Consider the following 26,301-nt stretch of genomic DNA (forward strand, 5'->3'; position numbering starts at 1 on the left):
GGAAGCAACCCGGGGGTATTTTTGTCATTCCTTGTTTTTCCATCATATTTTCTTTGTTTTTAAGTTTCCAAATTGTTATTCGTGTTTAAAGAGGGTAAAAAATCATTTTCCTGGCAGTAGTGGGTTGGCGGATCACAATTCCAAAAAGTGAAAAAATCAATTTTTTGGCCTTTATAGAAGTTTACACGACCGTGTAAACGTATGCTTACGGATTACACAGGCCGTGTAAACGACCAAACCAGCACATATCAGACGTTTAATTTACACGGCTGTGTAAATTTTGCCTTTCAGTTTACACGGGTCGTGTAAACGTAAAAACAGAGCTAGGTAATTTTTAAGGTTAAACTCGATTTTTCTTGCTCATTCTTTTAACACCAACTGCGATTTTTCTCCTCCCTACTGCCCCCTTCAAAAAAATCGTCAAAAACACTCCATATTCCTCAATTTTGCTCCAAAAATAAAGCTCCAAGGTATGAAATTCTTCTCTTTTCTTCATCTTCTTTGTCTTACAACTCAAATTCATCCCTTTCATGGCCGATTTTGGAGGTTTTGAGCAAACCCTAGAATTTTTGGGTATTCAAATCTCGACCTAATGCTTGAAATTTGGTGTAGGATAAGCTTGGGGAAAGCTTGGGGAAGCATTGGACAACATCCTACCACCATTTTCAAGCACAAATTGATATAATTATTCCAACTCTTTAGTGATATTGCTAGTTTTTGTGCATATACTTAGATTTTGGGGTGATTTTGGTGATATTGCTAGTTTTTGTGCTTGCTCTTGAGTTTAAATTGTCCTACATTTTGTGCAAAACTTTGTTTAATTCAATTGGACAATGGCTTCCCGTGGAAAAAGGGCTAGAATTGGGACCTCACATATGGGTGGTCAAGAACCCAATGATGAACAGTGGCAACAACCCATGAAAAATCCATATGAATTTGGTCTTATTTTTGAGACCAATCAACAAAACATTTTGTATGCAAGCCTTATTAGAAGAGTAATGGGGGCTCAAAATTCTATGGACATCCAAGCCCTCAAGGACCTTCATATCTATAAAGGTGTGCACAAGCTCTTCAAGAACATTGGTTGGGAAGGGTTATTGAATCTACATGCAGTTAGTTATCAAACACCAATGTTGAAATTCTTGTCCTCAATAGCCTTTGATTACCAGACACATATCCTCACCTTCCGTTTGCTAAATTAATCTCATCAAGTACATGCTGATACCCTTTGTGATATCATTGGTTCTCCTAAAGCAAAAAGGGATATATATATATATATATATATATATATATATATATATATATATATATATATATATATATATATATATATATATATATATATACAACAAAGGGCATAAAAAATGTTGTATTTGAGCAAAACTACGGAATTTTTGGAGAAGTATCTCTTGTGAGGATGAGTATTAGTCAGGCACCACAAAAGCATCTACCATTATTCATATGGTACTGAAGGTCACCCACCAAATTATTACTTCTCTCTTATTTCCTCAAGAAGAGATTAGCAAGGCAAACAAAAAAGAATTAGAAGTTTTGTGGTGCATGATTAACAAGCCCAAGGAAGTCCCTCGTTTTGGGTGTTGGGAAGTTCAGAAGATGCTCGAAAATGCCATGAGCAATGGTGGCCAGCTACATTGTGGAGGCATGGTATCTATTATAGCTGAACATCTTGGCCTCCATCTACCTAACAATCTAACCAATATAATTATGGGCCGTACTCTTTTATCACTTGAGGTTCTGGAAATCATGCATCTTTTCCACCGTAATTCCAATGGAGATGTTCATTGGACCATCGATGGTAAAGAATATCTACGCATCAACAGCCAAAATAAGAGGATATTAGCCTTAGCCAATGATATCCCATCTTCCAATTGGAAGCTCCAGTCCAACTTGGGTGTTAATGTAACCCGTAGATCTTCAGCTACCATTCCTAATCCTTCTGCTCCAACTCCAACTGTAGGTGCTTCTAGCTCGTCTCACCCCTTTCCTTTCCACGAACACAACCATTACATGGGCGAGTTTGCACGCTTAGATCATCATTACACGAGCCTCCACCAGTAAGTAGGAGAGATTTCATGACTACCGTAACCTTCAACAAGAGTTGCTGAAATCACTTCCGAATTTCATGACTACCGTAACCTTCAACAAGAGTGTTGGGCCCATCAAGAGCTACGATGGGCTGAACAAGATCGGCGATGGGTCGCTCAAGAGCAACACAACCGCAATATCCATTATGTGTTGAGTGACCTTCACCGAGCACTTCTCCTTCCCACACAGCAGCAACCATCATCATCCCAACCCCAGTGGCCTTCATGTTATCCTACTGATTATCCTTCACTGTTCCCACCATATCCTCCACCACCCGGTCCTCAATAGGCCGACTATGCCTCTCTCCAAGCATCGAGGACAATGCTTATTTTAATCTTGGGGAGGGCATCTATCCATGCATAAATCCCATTGCATGTAGGTTGCATGTAATTTTGTACATTTTGTATTAAGTTTTATTTTCTTGTTCATTTTTATGCATAGAAATTTTTCAAAAGCCAAAAAGATTTTCTTTTCTATTCTAATTTTTTTATTATTTTTTTGTTTACATCTAAATTTTTGCATTGCATTCATTTGTTTAAAAAAAATCGATCCAATCCTAAGCAACCGAATCTTTTCAAAACAGTTAAGTTGGTAAGTGAGTCATGTGCCTTAAGAATGGCTTGCCCTTTTTATTGAAAAATCTAAAAGCAAGTTAATCACACACGAACAACACACCTCCCGAAGCTACTTGTACAAAACAGAAAGTGAGAAGATTGTCAACATTTGAGCAAAATAGCAGGTATGAGTCACTTCTTTGGGACATATGATTGGTCTACTGAGTAGTAAATGCTCAATTGAACTTAAAATGCCAAATTCAAAAATCACTACTAGAAAAACATCCTTTTACGATGCTCATTGCATGTCGTAAAAGGCTCAGATGACGTGCAAATGCATGTCAAGGAAGGCCTTGTCATAAAGAGAGATGACGCGCATTTATGACGCTCATTTACGACGCACAATTACGACGCTCATTTACGACACGCAATGCGTATCAAGGAAGGCCCTATCATAAAGGAAGACGACACGCATTCGCATGTCGTAACCTTACGACGCGCGTGTTAATGACACACAATTCGTATCAAGAAAACCCTTGTCAAGAAAGGCCATGTCATAAATGAAGATGACACACATTTTTGCATATCATAATTTTAAATGTTTAAAAAATATTATAAATAGATATACTTATTTTCAAATTAAATTTGTATTTAATGTTTCATAATAGAAAATAAAATATCATATACAAAAAACAGATTCCATCGCATAAATTTAATGTCATACAAATAATCGTTCCATGAAAAGATAAAACAGATCAATAGAAGTTGTAACAAAAATAACAAATTAGATACAAAAAAATACAATCCATTGCCCATTTGCTTATTCGAGATAAAGCTGTAAGTAGCTAACTAATCTGTACAAATTCACCCTTGTTTCTAATCATTTTCTTAAATACTTTACAAATATAATTCGTCCATAGTACCTGAACTATAGTTGCAGCCTTGTTTCTTCTTCTTCTAAACTCATCTCTTGCAACCGTTGCTCCAAGCCTAGTCTGACTAGATACAACAACTCCTTGTTAATTATGTGAAAAATACAACCGGAGAGTGGCCTACCTTCATATTAGAAACAACTAACAAAGCAAGAATGAAAGAGAAGGAAATACTCACAATAAACATTGATAAATGAATTTTATAAAGAGAAAAATTAATGAAAATGTAATATATCATTGTATTGTATGGTAGAATGAAATTGGGGAAGGAGTGGAATGGAATGGTTCATTCCATTCCATCCAACGAAACAAAACCTAAGCATAAACACAAGGAATCATACCTCTGCAACTTTGTGCCCACTCTTTACAAGTTTCCACCTTTACTTATCCAAACATAGCACTTTAATATCTCCATCATCATATAACAAAATTAGTTAAAAAAAACAGGGTCAACAGGCAAAACAAGTCAAAAGTTGACAGAGTGTATTCAAATGAATACAACCTCATAAATAGTTATTATAAATAAAATTAGATAGCTATTTTGATCATATGTAGTCATGTCTAAGTTTCCAATTTTTTAAGAGGGAGTAGTGGATTGCACCTGAAGTGGATTGCAGATTTGCCATGGTAGCAGGATTTCTCCGGGTTGGCTTCAACGGTGGTCTTCCGGTGGTGGCTGGTGGTCACCGAAAAACAACACATCAGTAAAAAACCAAATCAAAGCATCCTTACCTGTTCTATGGGCAGTGGCCACCGGATTTTGGGGGTGCTCAACGGTGGTCCTCCGGTGGTGGCTTGCGGTCACTAGGGATATATTGGAACACAATAACAAACTTCAACATGTTTTTGTATTCAAAGATCTTGACCCATGCATATTCAAGATAACCAACCAAATCACAATCTGAGATATAACACAAAACAAAAACTTCAATTCAGACCATTCACACTCAGAAAGATACCATATATATATATATATATATATATATATATATATATATATATATATATATACACACACACACACACACACACAGAGCTCTGTGGCAATTGAAGAACCGTAAGAATGACAACTAGAAATTAGCCACCACAAAAATATTAATTTATCCAATAATATTAAAATTTTAATTAATCAGGTTTTTATGATATAACCCCAGAAAGAAGAGAAATTTTATGATATTCTTGCCTTAAATGCACTCAGTAATTTTATGATATTCTTGCCTTAAATGCTTGGAATCGGACTGCATGGATTCTTTAATCTCCTGGAACAAATGAATTATACTTTCTACTTTTAGTACAATATACAGACATCACCCATAACATGATAATGATAATGATAATAGAATAAAAGATACCATACCTGTAGCTTTGGGTAGATTTGTGACATGGCAATTCATGCACACAACATCAAGCCCTGATGATCCTTATTATTTTCAAATGAAGCAATTTAATGCAGTTTGAAAGAGTATAATAACTGGTGCTAAGTTATTAACCTTTAGATTTCTAACTTGATGGGCACATCCAGCAGGTATTAAGACAACATCTCCAAGCTTTTGGACAAAACTCCATGCTTCAATCCCTTATCACAACCAAAAACTAAAGCACATTCAGAGATTTTATATCAGTGAGAAAGGTGATACATAACATGCCTTGCAAATGCATACTAACCAAACTCTTCCTTGAGCTTCCTTTTATGGTCCATGGTTAAGTAAAATGTTTGATCATGAATTGGGTGTATCACCTGGACCAAAGAAAATACAATTGAATAATTTAAAAAATTACTATGTAGGATTGTGATGCTACACATAAAAGAATTTCAACTAAAAGTTAGGATTAATACCTGCTGCAGTGGAAGACAGATGGAATGTCTAAACTCTCTGAAATGTAATTTGAGATATTCTTTGAGTTTAGGAGTACCTTCCTTCCTAAATATGTCCAACAAAGCACCTCCATCTCCCAAATCAGCTCCAACCACACAAGTACCTGAAGTATCATCCTGGTTATCACCTTCTTCACTATTAAAAGATATCACTTGTTTCCTGCCCTTCTTTTTCTTTCGTTTATTTCCATCTGCTCCATCAACTCTTTGATTTGAACCCTTTCTCTTCCTCTTATCTTTTTTATCAATGTGAAACTCAACTCTTTCATAGCTTTCCTTCTTCAATAAATATTGGTCTAATCGATTACTAGTAGTTTTATGCCCTTCTTGTTTCTTCGACCCAACAACTTGCTCAAAAGTAGCATTTTTCTTTTATCAACATCAAGTTCCTTCTGATCCTGAGCATTGTGCATCTTTTTTAATACATTTATCCTTTTACAAAGTTCAAAGTCGAGGGTCACAGTTGTAGTATGAGTCAGTACATTCACCTGCATGTCACTAGAAAAAATATTAACGAATGAAAAGATATAAAACCCAAAACATATTGGGTGTGTAAAACAGAGAATATATCTCTTTGAAATAACTCTTCACAACAAAAGCTAACATGACAAGTTCAACTTTTTCAAAATGGTTTTATTTTGACATACCAAAATGTTTAGATCGGGTTTTTGTCTTCTTAAAATAAAGCTAGAGATGATTTTATATTGTAAATCAAAAACAGGCATTACAAATTAATGTTTAACTCGGATAGTAAATATACAACTACTTCATAAAGTTCACTTCACTTTACTTTTATAATTAATGGTTCTTTTTTCCATGGTGAGTCCAAGAAGTACTGCAATTACTGCTTTTTATTCTTTTAATAACAGAAAAAAGATGAGAAACAGAAGAGGGCTATTGGTTTCTTCCAACAGATCAAGAAAGGTTCGAAAAAACTAAGATTGCATTCCAGCAATTTATGCAATCCCCATGTAATATATATGAGACTCTAAAAAATTGCAAGTGTGAAATGAAAGTAAACGAACTTTCATGACAGCTTGTATTATATTTCTTTTGAAGATAGTGAAGTCATCAGCAAACCAATTCCTTCTCATTCAAATTGAAATGGCAACTTCTATAACTAAAAGGTAAAAAAAAAGTTTTCTTGATGATGCCTAAACAGAAAAATTCAATTCCAATGATACTAGATGAAATCCAATACTAGTGATCTTATCTTTGCCTAAAATCAGAATAGATCAATAGAAAATTTCAAGCAGATGAATTTGGAAAAACTAAACAGAAAAAACATACCACGTCAGACTTGTGACAATGAAGTTTAGTTACTGAAAGACCCCAACTTTCGTATTTTTGAAAGACCCAAACTTTCGTACTTCACAATATCATTACTCCAAAACATGCTATTTGCATATTTATAAAAGCAATATTTTACATTGATGAAAAGGGAATTACAAACTTTTGGATACAAACCTTCTATTACAAAGTGTTATATATATTACATAACTACCTAGGATATTGTAATTTATACAAACATAAAATGTAGTACATAAGTACTATTACAAGCTATTATACATCTTTCAATAGTATGTAAACATACTAGTTACTCATCACCTGCAATTGTTAAACATTGATAGGGTAAGCGGTGACGCTTAGTGAGTTCAAAAAATAGATACAATAAAATGTTATGCCATATATATACTTCAATGTGGCAAAAGCAAAGAGGAACAACAAGATGTATGTGAAATCATGTAACAAGCGTTCATATCAATCAAAGACTTTATTCAAAGATATACTTTTCAATTCTTGATATATATCAATAAAGCTTTGGCCCAAATGGCATAGAAGACATGCAATTTCTGATTAACATCTTGTTAGATTTCAGGATTATAGTCGTGTCTAACCATTTGCCAATGCCATAGAATAGAAGTCATTCTCTTACGGAGACATGCTCTACATGACCAGAGGCTACGTACTAGTACCAATGTGAATCTAAGTCCTTTCACTGATCACATGGTCAAAGGTATTACAATTGCTATAAACATAGCGAATAACACGAGAAAATAACTCAGAATAATAACACTGAAAAGCACATAGCACATATAACACATAACATACAATTGTTCCTATATATTGAACTCACCTTAAGTTAACCGGGGTTAAAATAGTAATTTGGACAGCACTTCGGCTTTAAATATGTCTTTCTATGTGAAAACTGGGAGCTTAATTGTAAACCGGGATCTGTGAAGGTAGGGCTTCAAAACCGAAAAGATAAAATTTCCGGGCTTCTCGGGGGTCTCGGGACATGTTTCGGGTGCTAAAATTGATATCGGGGCTTCAGGGAAAGTCAAAATGAAGAAAATATGCAAAGGGGGGCTAAAAGTGGAAAATTTCCAAAGTTAGTCGGAAGATCTCGCAGCCGCCTTTATATAGGGCTGAGGTTCAGAGTCGGCTAAGCAGCGAAGGGCTCGGTGGCAGCAGCAGCGAGGGGCAGGTGGCGAGAAGGGGAGGCTCGGATGCGAGGGTCGGATACGAGGCCGGTAGGCGAGACGTGTCTCGCTCCTGCTGGACCTCAGCTTCGGCGAATCAGAAGGGAACACGCGTTGGTCTCGGGATGCAAGCAGCGAAGCACCTCGGTTTGGGCCACGTCTCTCATGACGCACCTGCGTGCGAGGTGACGTGGCCGGTACTATTCGTGCGAAATTCTTCGATTTTCAGGCCCCAAACTTGTAAAATCCATAACTTTCGCATACGAGATTCGTTTTTGACATTCTTTATGTGCACGCGTAGCTCTACAACTTTCGTTTAGACTTCGTCGGCTAATTTTGAATTTATTTTTAATATTATTATTTTTAACAGACCGGGACAGGAAAATCCATTAAAAATTCATAACTTCTTCATCCGACATCTGTTTTCGTCAGACTTTTTACCGTTGTACTACATATGACGAGACCTTCGATTCTCGTTTAGGATGTATCGGTAAAATATCGCTCGATCTAAAGTTCGAGTTTTTAGCTGTATACTGGTAAGTTGAAACTTCGAAAAATCATAACTTCCTCATACGAAGTCAGATTTTGGCGTTCTTTTTATCGAATTTCTGGGTTTAACGAATACTACGACTTTCATTTAGATTACTAAGGATAAAAAGTAGTTTATTAAAAACTAACTTTTTACATCATTCGGTGTCGTGCTGGTTTTGTCGCGGATCTTCGGTTGGTCATAACTTCTTCGTTATAACTCGGATTTTGACGAGGTTTTCACCTACAAGTTTCTAACGAGATTCTATACAACATCAAATAATAAAATTTTACTTATTTAAAATTTTATATTTTCACTAAATTTCACTATTTGGCTTTTAATTGGAATCTCATCAGACTTCCAATATTTTCTGAGTGATTTGTAAACATAGTTTTACTTTATTTCTAGTAAAAACCATCTGCTAGATATCAACACTCAATTTTACATAATATTTCACAATTTTATTCATTACAAAACACGATTTCAAAATGTGTATGTTACAAAGACCTCCTCCTTTTGAGGATTTTGTCCCCGAAATTACATCGATTAAAATAAATGGGGATATTTTGCTTTTATCTCATTCTTATTCTCCCAAGTATAGTTTGGGCTACGATGGTGTTTCCACTTGACAGGCACCAATTCTACTTCTTTATTGCATAGCTTAGTTGTTCTTTCATTCACGATTTCTTCAGGCTCTTCTACATATCTTAACTTATTATCCAATTTCACTTCGAATAATGGAACTGTCTCAACATAGATGCGCAAGCATTTGCGCAGATAACTTACATGAAACACATCATGAATGCCTGCTAAATCTTCAGGCAATTCTAAGCGGTATGCTTGCTTTCCAATTCTCTAAATGATTTTGAAAGGACCAACAAATCTAGGACTCAACTTTCCTTTCTTCCCAAATCGCCCCTTTCCATGGGGATACCTTCAGCATCACGAAATCACCCACTTGGAATTCTATAGGTCGTCTTCTCTTTTCCGTATAGGACTTCTGTTGATCCTGGGCCGCTTTCATTCTTTCTCATACGATTTGAATCTTGTCGGTGGTGTCTTGAATCATTTCAGGGCCTCCAAGGATCTTCTGTCCTACATCACGCCAACATAACGGCGTACGGCATTTGCGACCATATAATGCTTCATATGGTGGCATTTTGATTGAAGTGTGGTAACTGTTATTATACGAAAATTCGACAAGCGGTAAGTATTTATCCCAGTTACCACCGAACTTCAAAACACATGCACGAAGCATGTCTTCTACTGTCTGGATTGTTCTTTCCGTCTGACCATCTTCCTAGGGATGATAAGCGGTGCTGAGAGCTACTCGAGATCCCAATTCGCATTGCATACGCATACAAAAGTGAGAAGTGAAGCGAGTATCGCGATCGGAAATGATCTTTAGTGGCACACCATGTCTTGCAATAATTTCATCCAAGTATACTTGTGCATATTTCTCCATTGGAGCCATTTCACACATGGCGAGAAAATGTGCACTCTTAGTTAGGCGGTCGACGATTACCCAAATGCTATCATGCTGTCTAGCAGTCTTTGGCAATTTGGTAATAAAATCCATGGACAGCTCTTCCCACTTACATACAGGAACACTAAGACTTTCTAGGGTTCCATAAGGTTTTTGGTGCTCTGTTTTGACTTTTAAGCATACTAAGCATTCATGTACATATCTTCCAATGTCTCTCTTTAATCCAGGCCACCAATAATCAGCTCTTACATCATAGTACATTTTACTTGTACCAGGATGTATTGATAGCTTAGACTTATGAGCTTCATCTAAAATCTTCTGTCTTAATCCACCAATCGTTGGAATCCATAGCCGATTCTTAATTACTTTTAATCCTCGTGGATCATCAAGTAAAACATCAGCATAATGTACCATTCCTTCCTTCTTCACATTTTCTGACTTTAAGGCTTCAAGTTTCCACTTCTCTAGTTCATCAAGAATGGTTAACTTCACCGTAGTGTGAGTAATAGTATAACACATACTATTATGATAAACTTTCCTGCTAAGTGCATCTGCAACCACATTAGCCTTTCGAGGATGGTACAGGATTTCGCAGTCATAGTCTTTGATCAGCTCCATGGCTCGTTGTTGTCTCATATTCAGAGTTTGCTGACTGAATATATACTTGAGACTCTTGTGGTTGGTAAATAATTGGCATTTCGTACCAAAAAGGTAATGTCTCCAAAGTTTTAGGGCAAATACTAATGCAGCGAGTTCAAGATCATGGGTGGGATAATTCTTTTCATAATCTTATAGTTGTCTTGAGGCATAGGCTATCACTTTACCACGTTGCATCAACACACAACCGAGTCCCAATCTTGAAGCATCGCTATATACAGAGAAATCATCATCACCTTCTGGGAGTGATAAGATGGGAGCATGAGTCAAAAGATCTTTTAGAGTTGAGAAAGCTTTTTCTTGAGCTTCACCCCATTCGAACTTCACTTCCTTCCGTGTAAGACTTGTGAGAGGTACGGTTATATGAGAAAAGTCTTTAATGAATCTCCAGTAATATCCCGCGAGACCTAAGGAACTTCGAATTTCGGAAGCATTACGGGACACTTCCCAATTTTGAATGGCTTCGATTTTGATGGGATCTACAGATACACCGTTACTAGAAAAAAATGGGCGAGAAATTGAACTTGCCGAAGGAAAAATTCACATTCTGAGAATTTAGCATAAAGTTTCTCCTGTCGAAGAAGTTCTAAGATTTCACGAATATGAACGGCATGATCGGCTTCAGACTTCGAATAGATTAGAATATCATCAATGAATACGGTGACAAACTTATCGAGCATTGGGCGGCACACTCGATTCATTATATCCATGAATACAGTAGGAGCATTTGTCAAACCGGATGGAATGACAAGGAATTCGAAATGCCCATAACGAGTAGGGAAAGCAGTCTTCGGTACATCTTGCTCTTGTACTTTCAACTGATGATAGCCAGATCTCAAATCAATCTTTGAGAAATAGCTAACACCCTGAAGTTGATTGAATAAATCGTCGATGCGAGGTAGTGGGTACTTGTTCTTGATAGTCACCTTATTCAGCTCACGATAATCAATGCACATTCGCATCAATCCATCCTTCTTCTTGACAAACAATACTGGAGAACCCCAGGGAGAGGTACTCGGTCGAATAAAGCCTTTGTCATGTAATTCCTACAGTTGGATCATCATTTCTTTCATCTCGGCTGGCGCAAGATGATAAGGAGTCTTCGCAATCGGAGCAGCACCGGGCACAAGGTCAATTCGGAATTCTACTTGTCTGTCCGGAGGAAGTCCAGGCAGATCATCGGGGAATACATCGGGATATTCGTTAACAATGGGAAAGTCATTTACAATTTTATTCTCCTTTCTTGAGATGTCAACTGTATAGGCCAGATAGATAGGACAACCTTTCGATATGAATTTACGAGCTTCGAGGAAAGAGATTATTTTTAAGATTCTTTGTTCACCGTAGACATGAATAGGATCTTCCCCTTCAATAGGAATGTTTATCATCTTTTCGTAACACAAGAGTTCTGTATGGTTCTATGACAACTAATCCATGCCGAGAATAATATCAAAATTGGGAAAGGATATAGGGATTAGGTTAGCAAGAAAATTATAGCCTTCAATTTCTATGACACAATCCCTATAGATTTTATCAGCAAGTAATGATATACTTCCTGCAGTATCTACGTGAAATGGTTGCGCGAGTGCATAGCAAACAGTTTGAAAAGAATGCGCAAATTCATAAGATACGAAAGAATTCGAGGCACCAAAATCAAGTAAGATGTGAGCAGGTCTAGAGTTGACAAGAAATGTACCTGTCACGACATTCGGGTCCTCACGTGCTTCCTTTGCGGTAATCTGGAATGCACGACCCTTAGCTTTTGGCACCTCCTCCTTTTTAGCTGGAGTACTCTTTTGTTGTTGGACAGGGACTTGACTTCTCGCTAGTTGTTGAACTGAAGCTTGACTTCCCATCACTTGGCTGGTAAGAGTAGGGCAAAAACGCTTTTTGTGGCTAGTAATACTACATGCATAAGTCACATCCTTCCTTGGGCAAGCTGGCTTGATATGACCTGTTTCTCCACACCCATAACAGACAATGGATTCCTTGTCTGTTTTGCATTGACCCGGATGATTCCTTCCACAAACGCGACATGACGACGATTGAATAGAAAAATATTGTGACCTACCACGGCCACGAAAAGCACTCTGAGATTGTGTTTGCTTGCTTGGATTAGTCCGAATAGATTGAGCTAGTGGAATAGTGGAAGCAGGAGTAGTTCTTTCAGTACATGGATGCTTTGGAATAGTAAGAGTGGCACCACGTATTTCTAAGTCATGCTCACGCCTTCGAGCATACTCAACGGCTTTATCAAATGACAGAACATCCCGATTGACAACGAAATCATGGATGTCGTGTCGTAGTCCCTCCATGAATAACTGAATTTTCTCATCTTCAGTTGGAATATACCTCGTAGCAAACCTTGCTCTTTGATTAAATTGAGTTTCATACTCATTCACAGTCATTCCTCCTTGTTTAAGCTCGAGGAATTCCTTCTCCAATCTTCTCCTCATATCTAGAGGACAATACTTCTCTAGCACACAAGTCTTCAACAACTCCCAAGATAAGTTCTCCTGGTCACATCCATCGAGAGCTTCATATGTTGCTTCCGACCAGACTAAATCTTCTCCAATGAGCATTGCAGAAGCATAGATAGCCTTGTCTTCCTCATCCACATGAGAAACACGAAATACTTTCTCGGTGTTCTGAATCCAAGTTAGAACAATTATAGGATTAAGGACACAAGAAAACTCTGTAGCACCACTACTCTTGAAATCTTTGAACGAGGGACGCTTCACCTTTCCGCTTGAAGATTCTTCAGTGACTTTCTCTTTTCCTTTATCATCATTCTTTTTGTGTTCTTTGAGAGTCTGTCGAATAACACCGGTTAGTTTACCTAAAAGTCGCTCCTCACGAGGAGATACTAGAGTATTCACTTCCTCAGGTTGAGGATCTCCACCAACATCAGGGGTATGGCTACTTACTTGTTCAGCCATCGATCTAAAATACGGAGTAAGATAGTATTTTAGAATATTAAGGTTTAATATTACCTAATACTTTTACTTATATATTTCCTATGGTTTGTATCCCTATACTTACAATGATTAAGTTCATATATTGAACTTCCTGTAGTTTAAGTCTATATACCAATCCGTGGAATTTAGTTCGCTTAAACTACTGCTTTGATACCATGGTTGAAAGACCCCAACTTTCGTATTTTTGAAAGACCCAAACTTTCGTACTTCACAATATCATTACTCCAAAACATGCTATTTGCATATTTATAAAAGCAATATTTTACATTGATGAAAAGGGAATTACAAACTATTGGATACAAACCTTCTATTACAAAGTGTTATATATATTACATAACTACCCAGGATATTGTAATTTATATAAACATAAAATGTAGTACAAAAGTACTATTACAAACTATTCTACATCTTTCAATAGTATGTAAACATACTAGTTACTTATCACCTGCAATTGTTAAACACTAATAGGGTAAGCGGTGACGCTTAGTGAGTTCAAAAATAGATACAATATAATGTTATGCCATACATATACTTCAATGTGGCAAAAGCAAAGAGGAACAACAAGATGTATGTGAAATCATGTAACAAGCGTTCATATCAATCAAATACTTAATTCAAAGATATACTTTTCAATTCTTGATATATATCAATAAAGCTTTGGCCCAAATGGCATAGAAGACATGCAATTTATGATTAACATCTTGTTAGATTTTAAGCTTATAGTCCAGTCTAACCATTTGCCAATGCCATACAATAGAAGTCATTCTCTTACGGAGACAACTCTACATGACCAGAGGCTACGTACCGGTACCAATGTGAATCTAAGTCCTTTCACTGATCACATGGTCAAAGGTATTACAATTGCTATAAACATAGCAAATAACACGAGAAAATAACTCAGAATAATGACACTGAAAAGCACATAGCACATATAACACATAACATACAATTGTTCCTATATATTGAACTTACCTTAAGTTAACTGGGGGTTAAAATAGTAATTTGGACAGCACTTCGGCTTTAAATATGTCTTTCTATGTTGAAAAACGGGAGCTTAATTGTAAATGGGATCTGCGAAGGTAGGGCTTCAAAACCGAAAAGATAAAATTTCCGGGCTTCTCGGGGGTCTTGGGACATGTTTCGGGTGCTAAAATTGATATCGGGGCTTCAGGGAAAGTCAAAATGAAGAAAATATGGAAAGAGGGGCTAAAAGTGGAAAATTTCCGCAGTTATTCGGAAGATCTCGCAGCCCCCTTTATATAGGGCCGAGGTTCGGAGTCGGCTAAGCAGCGAAGGGCCAAGTGGCAGCAGCAACGAGGGGCAGGTGGCAAGAAGGGGAGGCTCAGACACGAGGATCGGATACGAGGCTGGTAGGCGAGACGTGTCTCGCTCCTGTTGGACCTCGGCTTCGGCGAATCAGAAGGGAACATGCGTCGGTCTCGGGTTGCAAGTAGCGAAGCAGCTTGGTTTGGGCCATGTCTCCGGTGATGCACCTGCTTCGTGCGAGGTGACGTGGCCGGTACTATTCATGCGAAATTCTTCGATTTTCAGGCCCCTGACTTCTAAAATCCATAACTTTCGCATACGAGCTTCGTTTTTTACGTTCTTTATATGCACGCATAGCTAAAATTACGCTCTACAACTTTCGTTTAGACTTCGTGGCTAATTTTGAATTTATTTTTAATATTATTATTTTTAACAGACCGGGACATGAAAATCCGTTAAAAATTCATAACTTCTTCATCCGACATCCGTTTTCGTCAGACTTTTTACTGTTCTACTACATATGACGAGACCTTCGATTCTTGTTTAGGATGTATCGGTAAAATATCGCTCGATCAAAAATTCGAGTTTTTAGCTGTCTACTGCTAAGTTAAAACTTCGAAAAATCATAACTTCCTCATACGAAATCAGATTTTGGCGTTCTTTTTATCGAATTTCTGGGTTTAACGAATACTACGACTTTCATTTAGATTACTCAGGCTAAAAAGTAGTTTATCAAAAACTCAATTTTTACGTCATTCGGTGCCGTCGCCGGTTTTGTCCGGATCTTCAGTTGGTCATAACTTCTTCGTTATAACTCGGATTTTGATGAGGTTTTCGCCTACATGTTTCTAACGAGATTCTCTACAACATCAAATAATAAAATTTTACTTATTTAAAATTTTATATTTTCGCTAAATTTCACTATTTGGCTTTTAATTGGAATCTCATAAGACTTCCACTATTTTCTGAGTGAATCTAAACATAGTTTTTACCTTATTTCTAGTAAAAACCATCTGTTAGAAGTCAACACTCAATTTTACATAATATTTCACAATTTTATTCATTACAAAACATGATTTCAAAACCTGTATGTTACAGTTACAGAGTCTCCACGTCCTAATTCTTTAGAAACACCATAACCTATATATGTTTTAGGACCTATGTCCGGCTTCAAATATTTTTCAGGAAACTTGATAGCAAGATTAAGGTAGGCATCACAAGGATGTGTATATTCTTTGAAGGGCAAGGAAGTGATGAATTCAACACCATAACATGGCAACCGTTCTTCAAATGAATTTGATGGAGGCCAGTCTTTCAGTTTTAGGATCTGAGGCCACCCTTCAGTGTCATATATACCATCTGTATACCAAGTAAATTTTTTTTGAAGACTAACATCAACCTGCATGTCACGAGAAAAGTTGATTAGGCATGTAATATATCTCAATGTAGTATTAACTTAAAGGCAAACAACAAATAAACCCAAATCCTATATAAATGGGGTAAGAGGGAGGTAAGATGTATATAGTCCTATTTTCACCCAAGGGTAGATAGAATGCTTTCACAGATGACCTCTGGCATATGAAATGTGAGCTCACAAGGATGAATATAGGGGAGAAAGAAAAAAGCACATACAAAGAAATAAAGTTGAATGAAAAAAACGGCACAACAATAATGAGGAAAATCACTCCCTAATATTTATTATTATTGCATTCAGTATCTTGTCCCACACAACATATCCACCACACTATCCTTATTTCCACAACTTCAATCTTCCTTTCATGTTCCTTCTTAATCAGACAAAGTCAACACATTTAGCCTAACTGTTATACCTCTAGATCCCAAATTCCCTGTATGTTGAAGTGACTTAATTTTTTCAACTTTAATCGCTACAGATTAGGGTTTTTTTCATAATTCAACATATATTACATTTACATCTATGTACGTGTATAGAAATGGTGCGACATTGAAGAACCCTAGCTAGGATAGAAAAGAAAAAGTCATAGAAGAAGGTTTGGGTGAGCATTAAATGTTGGATGATTGATTGAAGATTTAGGATTCGGTTTACCTGGCACCAGGGGTGGGAGGACGAGGAGACGAATTGCGGAAAAGTAATGGGAAATATCAAATGCTTTTCTATTACTCGGATAAACTTGGAGTAGCTTTTGGAATCAATGGGCATTGATTGAAGATTTAGGGTTTATCCCATCTTTTTTCTTGAAACCTGTCATCATCTCTTGGAAATAAGGTCGACTTCCAGTGAACCTCTAATTTATGGAATCATATGAAGTTTTCTCAATAGAGAAACATTATTCAATAGAAAAGGGAGAATGGGGATGAAATATCGAGAGAGAGAGAGAGAGTACAGGTGGTCGAGAATGAGCGACCATCAACTTACCTGATGGGAGGAACAACAAAGACAACTTGTACGTTGATTTGTGGAGGAGGAAAGGCTACATATACCTTAAACGATGCTTGAATCGGACCTATATAGGGCTTCACTAGTTCATAGATGGCAACATGGATAAGTCGCAAAGCCCTTAATCTCCTTATAAGTTTAACATAGGCATAATGTACCGATCCCTAAATCATATTATTGTTAGTGTGAGGAGTCATAAATGGTTGGCTCTTAAATGAAGGCTTGTGAAATTGATCAGTCGTCGCAGTCTCGGTGAGGTGAGATGAGCTTGAGGATGCCAGGGGGAAGAGTTGAGCAGAGGTCTCCGGAGGTAAGAGGTAAGCGGAAGTGAGTAGATGTAACGAACTTTGCATAGAGCATCCTTTTGAAAAACCCTAGATCCCTTACAATTTTGTTATAAGATGAACAGTACGCACAGTCTGAGGCTAGAGGATGCAACAATGATTGGAGGCAGCGGATGTGGGTGAGGGCCGGGGTGGAGACGAGGGAAGTGAAGGCGGGGGTTTAAAAATTTGGGATTTCATTTTCCCTTCAAGGATAACCGCGTTTCTTAAATAAAAATATAAAACGACATTCACAGAGGACGCACTTGTGCCTTCTGTGTTTTTTGTTTTTTACATTAGACACTAATTTAAGGGCACTCAATAATGCGTGACCTAAATCCTTAAATTTTTTGAAGAGATGAAACTTTTTTAATGTCATTCTCTTTTGCGTAACATAAATCAGCGAGTGTCGTGATTTACGCTCGTAAAAGGCTCTTTTTCTTGTTGTGATTTCCTAAAAAGAATATAAAATTTCAATGTCCCGAGCCTTCCAGCGCTCTAAAAAAGTCATTTCTACTCATTCCCTTTTATATACCCTACTTGGGACACAATTTCCGATTATACTTACGGGTTTTTGCATGCTAACTTTAGTCCATTGAAAAAAATATCTAGAAGCCCCTCATGGTAATAGACCATGAGATGTTCCACCATAGAAAAATTCAAGGATGAAAATATAACGAAATAGGCCAAATAAATAAATTAATAAGAGTGTTATGTGTTATCTTCAAAAAAAAAAACAAACAAAAACAAAAAAATGTTATTAAGTTAGTTTGTGACCTTTAGGACTCGAACAAGTAAACTCCGAGGGGTGTTCCACACTAAATCACCTAAAGCAAAATTGTTTGGTACTGACTGGGTTGAAAGTTCGCTACACGGGTTCCATAGAAAGTCATGAAATTAATAACCAAATAAATCTAATTTGTGGCCTTTGAGGTTCGGGCAAGTAAACCTGAGGGATCTCTTTAAATCTAGCACACTAAGGTCATCTGGTCTGGATGTGTTGGTTGGAAGCCCGTTACACGGATTTCAAAGAAAGCCATGAGCTTTATTTGTAGGAAAATGTAATTAGAAAGTTTTTATATATTTGTTTTTATATCTTTATTGAATAATATGCTTAGGAAAAATATCTGGCTGCCAAAAGATTTCCTTGGACTTGGATTGGAACTTTTGACATTGGGACTGAATGTTAATTACTTTGACTAGTGTAAGTGGTATGAAACTTGTAACCAATTTTGGTAAAAATTACGGAATTTTTAGAAAAGATTTTTTCAGAAAAAGATTGTTGTTGATCAACAAATAGTTGGAGTCGGTCATTGTGATAATTTGTGAAACAAAGAAGATTGAGCATGTTTTGTCACATACAATTTCATGAGAGTAAGACCGTAATTTGTTCCATTAATTGACTTGTTGATATTGAGAGGGAACAAGTGTGGTGATCTTTGATTCTGTTGAGTTTCATTAGGGAGTGGCTAAAGTCTTCTTTCTATTGTTATGTAATTTTCAGACTAAAGCTAAATTGACTCAAGGCACGACATGTACATTCTCAACTATGGTACAAAAACAGGGTTAAATGGGTTGGATATTTATCATGTTTGTTTTAGTTTCATGCATAAAATTTCAAAAAGATTTGATTTTGATTTTCTTTTCTTCTTTCATTTTATTTTCTCTAGTTTAAATTTTTCTTGTTCTTTTTTGAGGACAAGGAAGGTTCAAGCTTGGGCAGATTTGTTAGGTGCATTTCATGCATCCATTTTGTAGTTTTAATCCATAAAAGTGCATTGCATTTAGGTTTAAACTGATACATTTTGCATATTTTTCGGGATTTTTCATGATGCAATTCCATTCACACACTTTTATGATATTTCAGGGCTTTTGGAGGTTGGATCTTGCTTTAGGAGGTTAAAAACAGTTGGGGGGGAAATTTCGGGACTTACGGATCATTGAGGAGAGAGATAAGAGGAAAATGAAGAATTTTGCTTGTCAGAGATTTACACGGCCGTGCAAATGTAAGCCTATAGTTTACACGGGCCGTGTAAATGCATACTCATGAGCAATGTACTTCGAAGGCCTGGCAGATTTGAGCAATTTACTTTTTTTGTATTTACACGGCCGTGTAAATGATCAGTTATGGTTTACACGGTCCGTTTTGGTTAATTATTGTGGTGAATGGAAAGTGTTAGAGCTTGTTAACACTTTTAGGTACCAACTTAGATATAATTAAACATATATCTTGTCATCCATGGAATCACATTGCTAATTTATCTTGCATAGAGTTAGAGTCCTTACAAATCTTGAATTTATTTAACTTAATCAATTGCTTACTCATTAAATTATCTCTTATTTGAATCATTGCATTTAAATCCCCTCTTTTGTGATCATATTGAACCTTGCGAAAAAATGTATAAGCATGTGTCCCGTGTCTCTGTGGATCGACCCTGCTTACCTTGTATTACATTTCTAGTGCAAAGTACCAGTGTTTTTGGAGTCATTTGTACCCCTTTATTTGTTGGGTTTGACACGCCTTAACAATGAGTCGGGTTAACATGAACGGTTGACCGTTGACTTTAACCAAAGGAAGGACCAATACCTTTAGAGGGTATTTTGGGTAAATTGGGATTTATAATGGAAATTATTGGTGGAATAGGTGTTGGTGTTCGAGAGCAAGGTTTGGAGGAGTTCGTTACTGTAGCTTCGATCTACTTTCAATGTGAGTTGTCCTCACTATATCGATAGGGTCTAAGGCACCAATGTCGGCCCTTATTGGATTTGCATCCAGGTTTATTGCATGATATGTTGTTGATTACATCCTGGTAGTTAGGATGGTTCCTACGTTAGTGATCTGTTAGATATGTATGCTTATTTGTTTATATGAATGTGCACATGTTTATTGGTTTGAAGGAAAGGGTTGAGCCAGGTCTTGCTGTGTGCAGTAGGCCAAGACACCCTGGATGGACTGGATAAACTGCAGGCCCGGGCTGGGAAAAAATCTAGTCAGGCCGAAGGCCCAGCAAGCGGTCCGGATAGGCTTAAGGCCCCAAAAGAGGACGGTTCAAATGTGTCGATGGCTCAGAGAGCGGTCCAGATAGACTGAGGACCGGGATTCGGTCCAGTCAGAGTGTTGGCTCATTATGCATGTTGTATTTGTAATTGATATGGTTATGTTTGAATAGCGTTGGTATTTTGGGGGAAACTCACTAAGCTTTCGGGCTTACAGTTTCAGTTTATTGTTTCAGGTACTTCTGGTGATCACGGGAACGCGAAGGCATGATGGTACCGCTCCTCCTGCTGTTATGATTTTATGATTTGATGTTGGGATACTCTGATAATTATTATTTTGAAAACAAACTTTGTAGTGTTAAATGATTTTAAATGGTTGGAAAAGTTTAAGTTTGGCATGAATTTTATGGGTGTTACAAATTGGTATCAGAGCCTTGGTTTGAGTGAATTGGAGGAACATTCGTGTGAATCCAATCTCAAATCGAGGAATGATTTCCAAAATAAACTCTAAATGGTTTTCAAAATAAGTAAAGGAGGATGCAGGGTGTACGATCAGCCGGAGCTAGTAAGTAGAGCCCAAAATACCATATAGCTATGTGATTATGTGATATGTTAGAGCAACATGCTAGTACTAGGCTAGGGATCTTCAGGAATTGTATGATAGAACTGTCTGATTACATGATGCCTGCTAGCCTAGGGTTTCCTTTTCATGAGATTGACATCATTACTGTAGTTGCTTAGGTTATGCATCACGGTTATACATAATTAAGATATTATAGCCCGAGAATGTTTGATTTAGCCTAAGTTATGTTCTTGTTTGATTGGGTAGGTGTGGAAGGTAGTATGGGCCCGTACTACTAAAAGCATATAACCCATATGCGTAGCAAGGAAGTCACAACCCCTGGGGTTTTAGTTAGGGAATTGATTCCCAGATTGTTAAAAGGAATATCTGATATCTCTTTGGTTTGATTGCAACATGGTAGTTACACGATGATTTATGACTGGATCCGAGTTAGGATCAGGAGAGGGTGGATAGGAGTCGTCGTCAGCGCTCGAGACTATCAGCCAGATGAGACCAGATGAGATGGATGACAGGATCCAGGAGATCTTGCAGGACGAGGTTGCTGCTATGTTTCGAGATTAGATGACGGAGATGTTTGGGTCTATTAAGACCACTATGGTGGAGTACTTTGATGAGTGATATTCAGCCCTCACTGAGGTGGCTGCCACAGCAACCACCGCAGCTGTATCAGCGGCAGGGTTGGGAGCAAGACAGGTTTTTCAGTACTGGGACTTCGATAATACGAAGCCCCCTACTTTTGATGGGATCCAGGATCCCATCAAGGCTAGGAGTGGTTGTATGATGTGGATGGGTGTTGCTTCACGTGTTCATGTCCTGCTAACCAGAAGGTTAGATATGCCCTGAACTTGTTGCGGACTGGGGCAAAGGACTGGTGGAGGTTGGTGACAGGGTCATATACGGATGACTAGAGAGTTGTTGTGACTTGGGAGCAGTTTAGGGATATGTTTCACGCTCACTACATTTCCCGTGTCGAGCGCGAGCAACTGGCACATGAGTTCTTGGATCTGTGATAGGATGGAGAGTTGGTGACGGAGATCACTCGTATGTTCACTGAGAGGGTGATGTTTTGCCTGGATTTTGCCTCTGAGCAGGCTCAGATGATGCGATATATGAGCATGCTCAAGACTGACATTCGTCAATTTGTTGCTACCCAGCGGTGTGATACCCTGCTAGAGCTACAGGAGGCCGCCAGGCGGTGGGAGTTGGAGATTGATCTACAATTGAGGGAGCAGCAGCGGGCCCTGGCACAGTCTCAGTCGACGCTAAAGTGGTCTATGACCGCTGATTCTAGGGCTGGGGGATAGTAGGGCCACACTTGTGGCAAGAACGGGAAGGGTCATTCAGGGTTTTGTAGGTAAGGTAGCGGATGCTGCAAATGCGGCCAGGAGGGACACTTCATGAGGGATTGCAACTAGACGGCCCCGGTTCCGGATATGAGGATCTGCTACCACTATCATTAGGTTGGTTATGTGAAGACCAGCTGTCTACAGCTCGCTACTAGGTCAGTGCAGGCTCCAACACTGGCTAAACTGAGGATTACTGTGACAACCCGAAATTTCCATTCTGAACAAACCATATCAAGCTAATAGAAGTTAGAACAGTTATAGGGAAATTCCAGAATTTGGGTATAAGTTTGAGTTTTTTTCACGATTTACACTTAAGGAGATATCAGGAGAGTGGATGCACTAGAGTTTTGTGCAACATTGTTATTCCAATACTCTGGGATGTTAGAGTTCATTCCGAGAATAAAATATTTTCTGCCCAAAAATCTCAGGACTATATATAGAAATCTAAACCAAATAATTCATCAGTTACATTTCTAATTAGAGAAAAGCCAAATTCTCTATCACAGATCTTTGGGTTTTTTATCCCAAATCATGAGTAATTCAATCTAGTTGTATTATATAGCTTAGATTGTGCTTAATAACATCAAAATAACGTCAGAACAACAAGATCTATGAGTTTACTCCCCAAGAACATCTTGGAGAGTAAACTCCTTTTCAAAAGCCAAATGGTGCCTAGTCCTTCCTTAAGCCATAAAACTAGTTTGGGCTTGTAGAAAAATGAGTTTAGGGACAGAAAACAAACTCAAAATAACAAGATTTGAGAGTTTACTCCCCAAGAACATCTTGGAGAGTAAACTCCATTTTAAGGTCCAAAAGTGTCCCAATGTCCCTCAAAGCATTGGAAATGAAACTTGAGACTACCCATGACATGTTTAGACTTCCAAAACAAATAGAATCAAGGGTTGAAATTAAGTTCACGGCCAAGGAAGTTCTTGGGCCGTGAACTCCATTTTAGGGTGTCAAAATGCCCTAAATGCCACCCTTAAGCCAAGAGACTAGCATAGCTTTTTACCTTGATGTTTCTAAGACCCAAAACAACCAAAATACCAACACCCACAAGTGTATACGGCCGCAAACATATGACCAAATGGTCTATGGGCCGAAAACTCAAGATAGGGGTGTTTTGGTGCCACAAACACTTCCTAAGGCTTAGGCATGAATTTAGAATGCTTCCTTATGACCTTTAAGACCCTCATAAACATATTTGGACATGATTTTACGGTTGTAAACTCATTTCGGCCGTGAACACCCTAAAAGTGCCAAAAGAAGTGGTATTTCTCATCCCAGGCTAAAGCTAATGTCCCTAAATCATTCCCTAGCTTTCATACTTACACAAACCCATGAGTGACCATGAGTTTACGACCGTAAACTCCCTTGGGCTATGAACTCATGGTATTAAACTCATATGTGTGCCTTTATACCTTCCTATGTTGAATCACATGTGATTCCAACACTTGGTCAAGGTGTTACCTAGTCCCAGAAGGTGTTTCCTTTCATATAGATGTTATAAACACTATATTCATGTCAATATGTGTCGTTATATGTCACTTAGGATTTATTGTGTCTCGAGACTTCATCCGTGGAACTTCTCATCCATACACGCGTACCCGCTAGAACCACTCACAACAGGTGAGTTCATACCCCTTAATCAATGTTTTAAATGATTTTAAATGCTTTAATGGGGGGGGGGAATACAAGTAGAAAACAATATGTTATTAAATCAATCTTATGTATTTTATAACTGTGTTTTCACTCAGTAGATTTCACATACTTCAAAAGGTGACGCATGAAATGGTTTTCTATCTTAAAATACCGTGATAACAAAAGTATTAGTTTTGAAATGTTTATTAACATGACATCAACTCACTCTTAATTATTATTCAAAACTATTAGATACCTTGCAAAACCATTACGTTTACCTTCTTGAACAACCAACTACCTTTCAACAAATTATCATAGGGATAATTTGAAGATATCAAACATTATTCCTATTACAAGGAATCACACAAGAGTCAGTCATTCATGAGTCTACACCAGTACATTACCTGATACGTGAGTACATCTACATATGCTTACCTGATACATGAACATGTTTACATATACTTGCCTGATACATGAACACACTTGCATGAATACCATACATGAACACTGTTACATAGATGCATTATCCTGTATTCACTTACTTGGATACTCGTATCTTGACTTGCGAGGATGATTTATTAGTACTTTCTGTGTAAATTATCTTTCCTATCCCGGTTCAATGGGATATCTAGGTGGGACTAACTATTCCGAATCCCACTGATTAGCACCAGTGGTCGATAACCATCTACGGAGGTCTTAGGTTACTACATATACTAGGTAGATCGATATCGGAACTAACCATTCCTCCATCCTGCTGTTGCAACAGAGGATGAGATGAAAATCTTCGAAAGATCATTAGGTTACTATTTATATTAGGTAGATCGATATCGGGACTAACCCTTCCACCCATCTGCTGCTGCTATAGAGGACAAGTGGACAATCTTCGGATGTTCATTAGGTTATACGTTTCGCTTCGACGATGTCGTGTTAGTCTTGGTAACCCAAGGATAACACTTACATAATTATACTTTTTCCTGTTTACTTTATTTTGTGATACTTTCACATAAACGAGGAGTTAGACTAAGTACTTTAGTACTAGTCAATAGAAAGGAAAAACTATCATTTTACTTACAAAACATTTGGGTCTTGGTAGAAGACTACATTTCATACTTGTAGGAAATAAGGGATTTTCTAGGATTTTCAAACTTATATCAATTGTTACATTTAAAGATTTGCCAGACAATCATGACAGTTTTCCAAATAAGACAATGACACTTAAATACTTATGAATTCACCAGCTTTAGGCTGATACTCGCTTTCAAAATAACTTGTATTCTCAAGTCACCAGTTAGACAGGTACGATGTCCAAGCCTTGAGAAGACAGAGCACAGTCAGGACTCATCTTATTTTGATTATTTATGTTATTGTTGTACATTAAGAAAGAACACACATGTAATTAAAACTTTACCTTTAATGAAATGGATGATGTTTTGCTTGTTTACTACTTTACACTGTTATGATACTTCACATGACGTCCTCCACCCCGGAATGTTTCCGCCATTCTTGGTTTTGGGGTGTGACAATTACCGATGGGAGACAGGGTAGGGCGGAGTCCCCGAAGGCTTAAGGACATGCCTTCTAGCTTACGACAGAGGAGGCCAGGGCAACACCAGATGTGGTTGCCGATATGTTTCTGTCCTTTATTTCATTTATTATATTTGTGTTATGCTTATCTGTTGTACTTGTATTTAGGTACGTTTTGAGTAAACTCCTTGCCTGCATTAATTTTATTCGACTCGGGAGCGAGTTGGTCATTTGTGTCTCAGACTTTTAGTAGGGAGTTTAGTGTGCCAGTAGGTGAGCTTGAGTGTCCGTTGCGAGTCTCTATTGCCAACGAACACGAGGTTTCTGCTTCTTCAGTCTAACGAGAATGTGTGTTGGAGATCTTTAGAGTGTCTTTTCCGATAGACTTGATTCCTATTCCCATGAGGGATGTGTGTGTGATTGTGGGGATGGACTGGATTAGTTGATTCGGTGCCATGATTGATTGTGAGGGTCAGTGAGTAGTGGTTCGAACCCCAAGTAGGGGAGAACCGATTGTATATGGCGAGGGCACCAGAGTGGGATCAGGGTTTTGCTCAGCTACCAAGGCTCGACAGTATATTCAGCATGGGTGTGCGAGTTATTT

At 37.8% G+C, this 26,301-nt stretch overlaps 1 protein-coding gene across 1 annotated transcript; it reads right to left on the reverse strand.

Annotated features, from left to right (window-relative positions):
- Positions 1 to 4,362: 4,362 nt before the first annotated feature.
- Positions 4,363 to 16,272, reverse strand: LOC145045696 (lysine-specific demethylase JMJ27-like). Its single transcript, XM_078994013.1, has 5 exons — positions 15,970 to 16,272; positions 15,860 to 15,880; positions 5,430 to 5,819; positions 5,258 to 5,330; positions 4,363 to 4,493 (listed from the first exon to the last, which is right to left on the reverse strand). Exons 1-5 carry the CDS (start codon positions 16,270 to 16,272, stop codon positions 4,363 to 4,365), a joined length of 918 nt encoding a protein of 305 aa, XP_078850139.1.
- Between the last annotated feature and the right edge of the window lie 10,029 nt (positions 16,273 to 26,301).

Source organism: Lactuca saligna, chromosome 5, assembly GCF_052625555.1.
Source record: "Lactuca saligna cultivar CGN05327 chromosome 5, ASM5262555v1, whole genome shotgun sequence".
Taxonomy (NCBI): Eukaryota; Viridiplantae; Streptophyta; class Magnoliopsida; order Asterales; family Asteraceae; genus Lactuca; species Lactuca saligna.

Bases quoted from the DNA above. Each gene is read 5' to 3' on its own strand.
- LOC145045696 (XM_078994013.1), bottom strand. From the start codon at position 16,272: ATGCAGGTTGATGTTAGTCTTCAAAAAAAATTTACTTGGTATACAGAT. The intron at 5,820-15,859 runs GTAAAAACTATG...GCTACTTTTGAG, and splicing joins TGGTTTTTACTAGAAATAAG to CAAGTTGTTGGGTCGAAGAA. The intron at 4,494-5,257 runs GTTAGTATGCAT...GTTATATCTCAG, and splicing joins GAAGCTCAAGGAAGAGTTTG to ATTGTGATTTGGTTGGTTAT.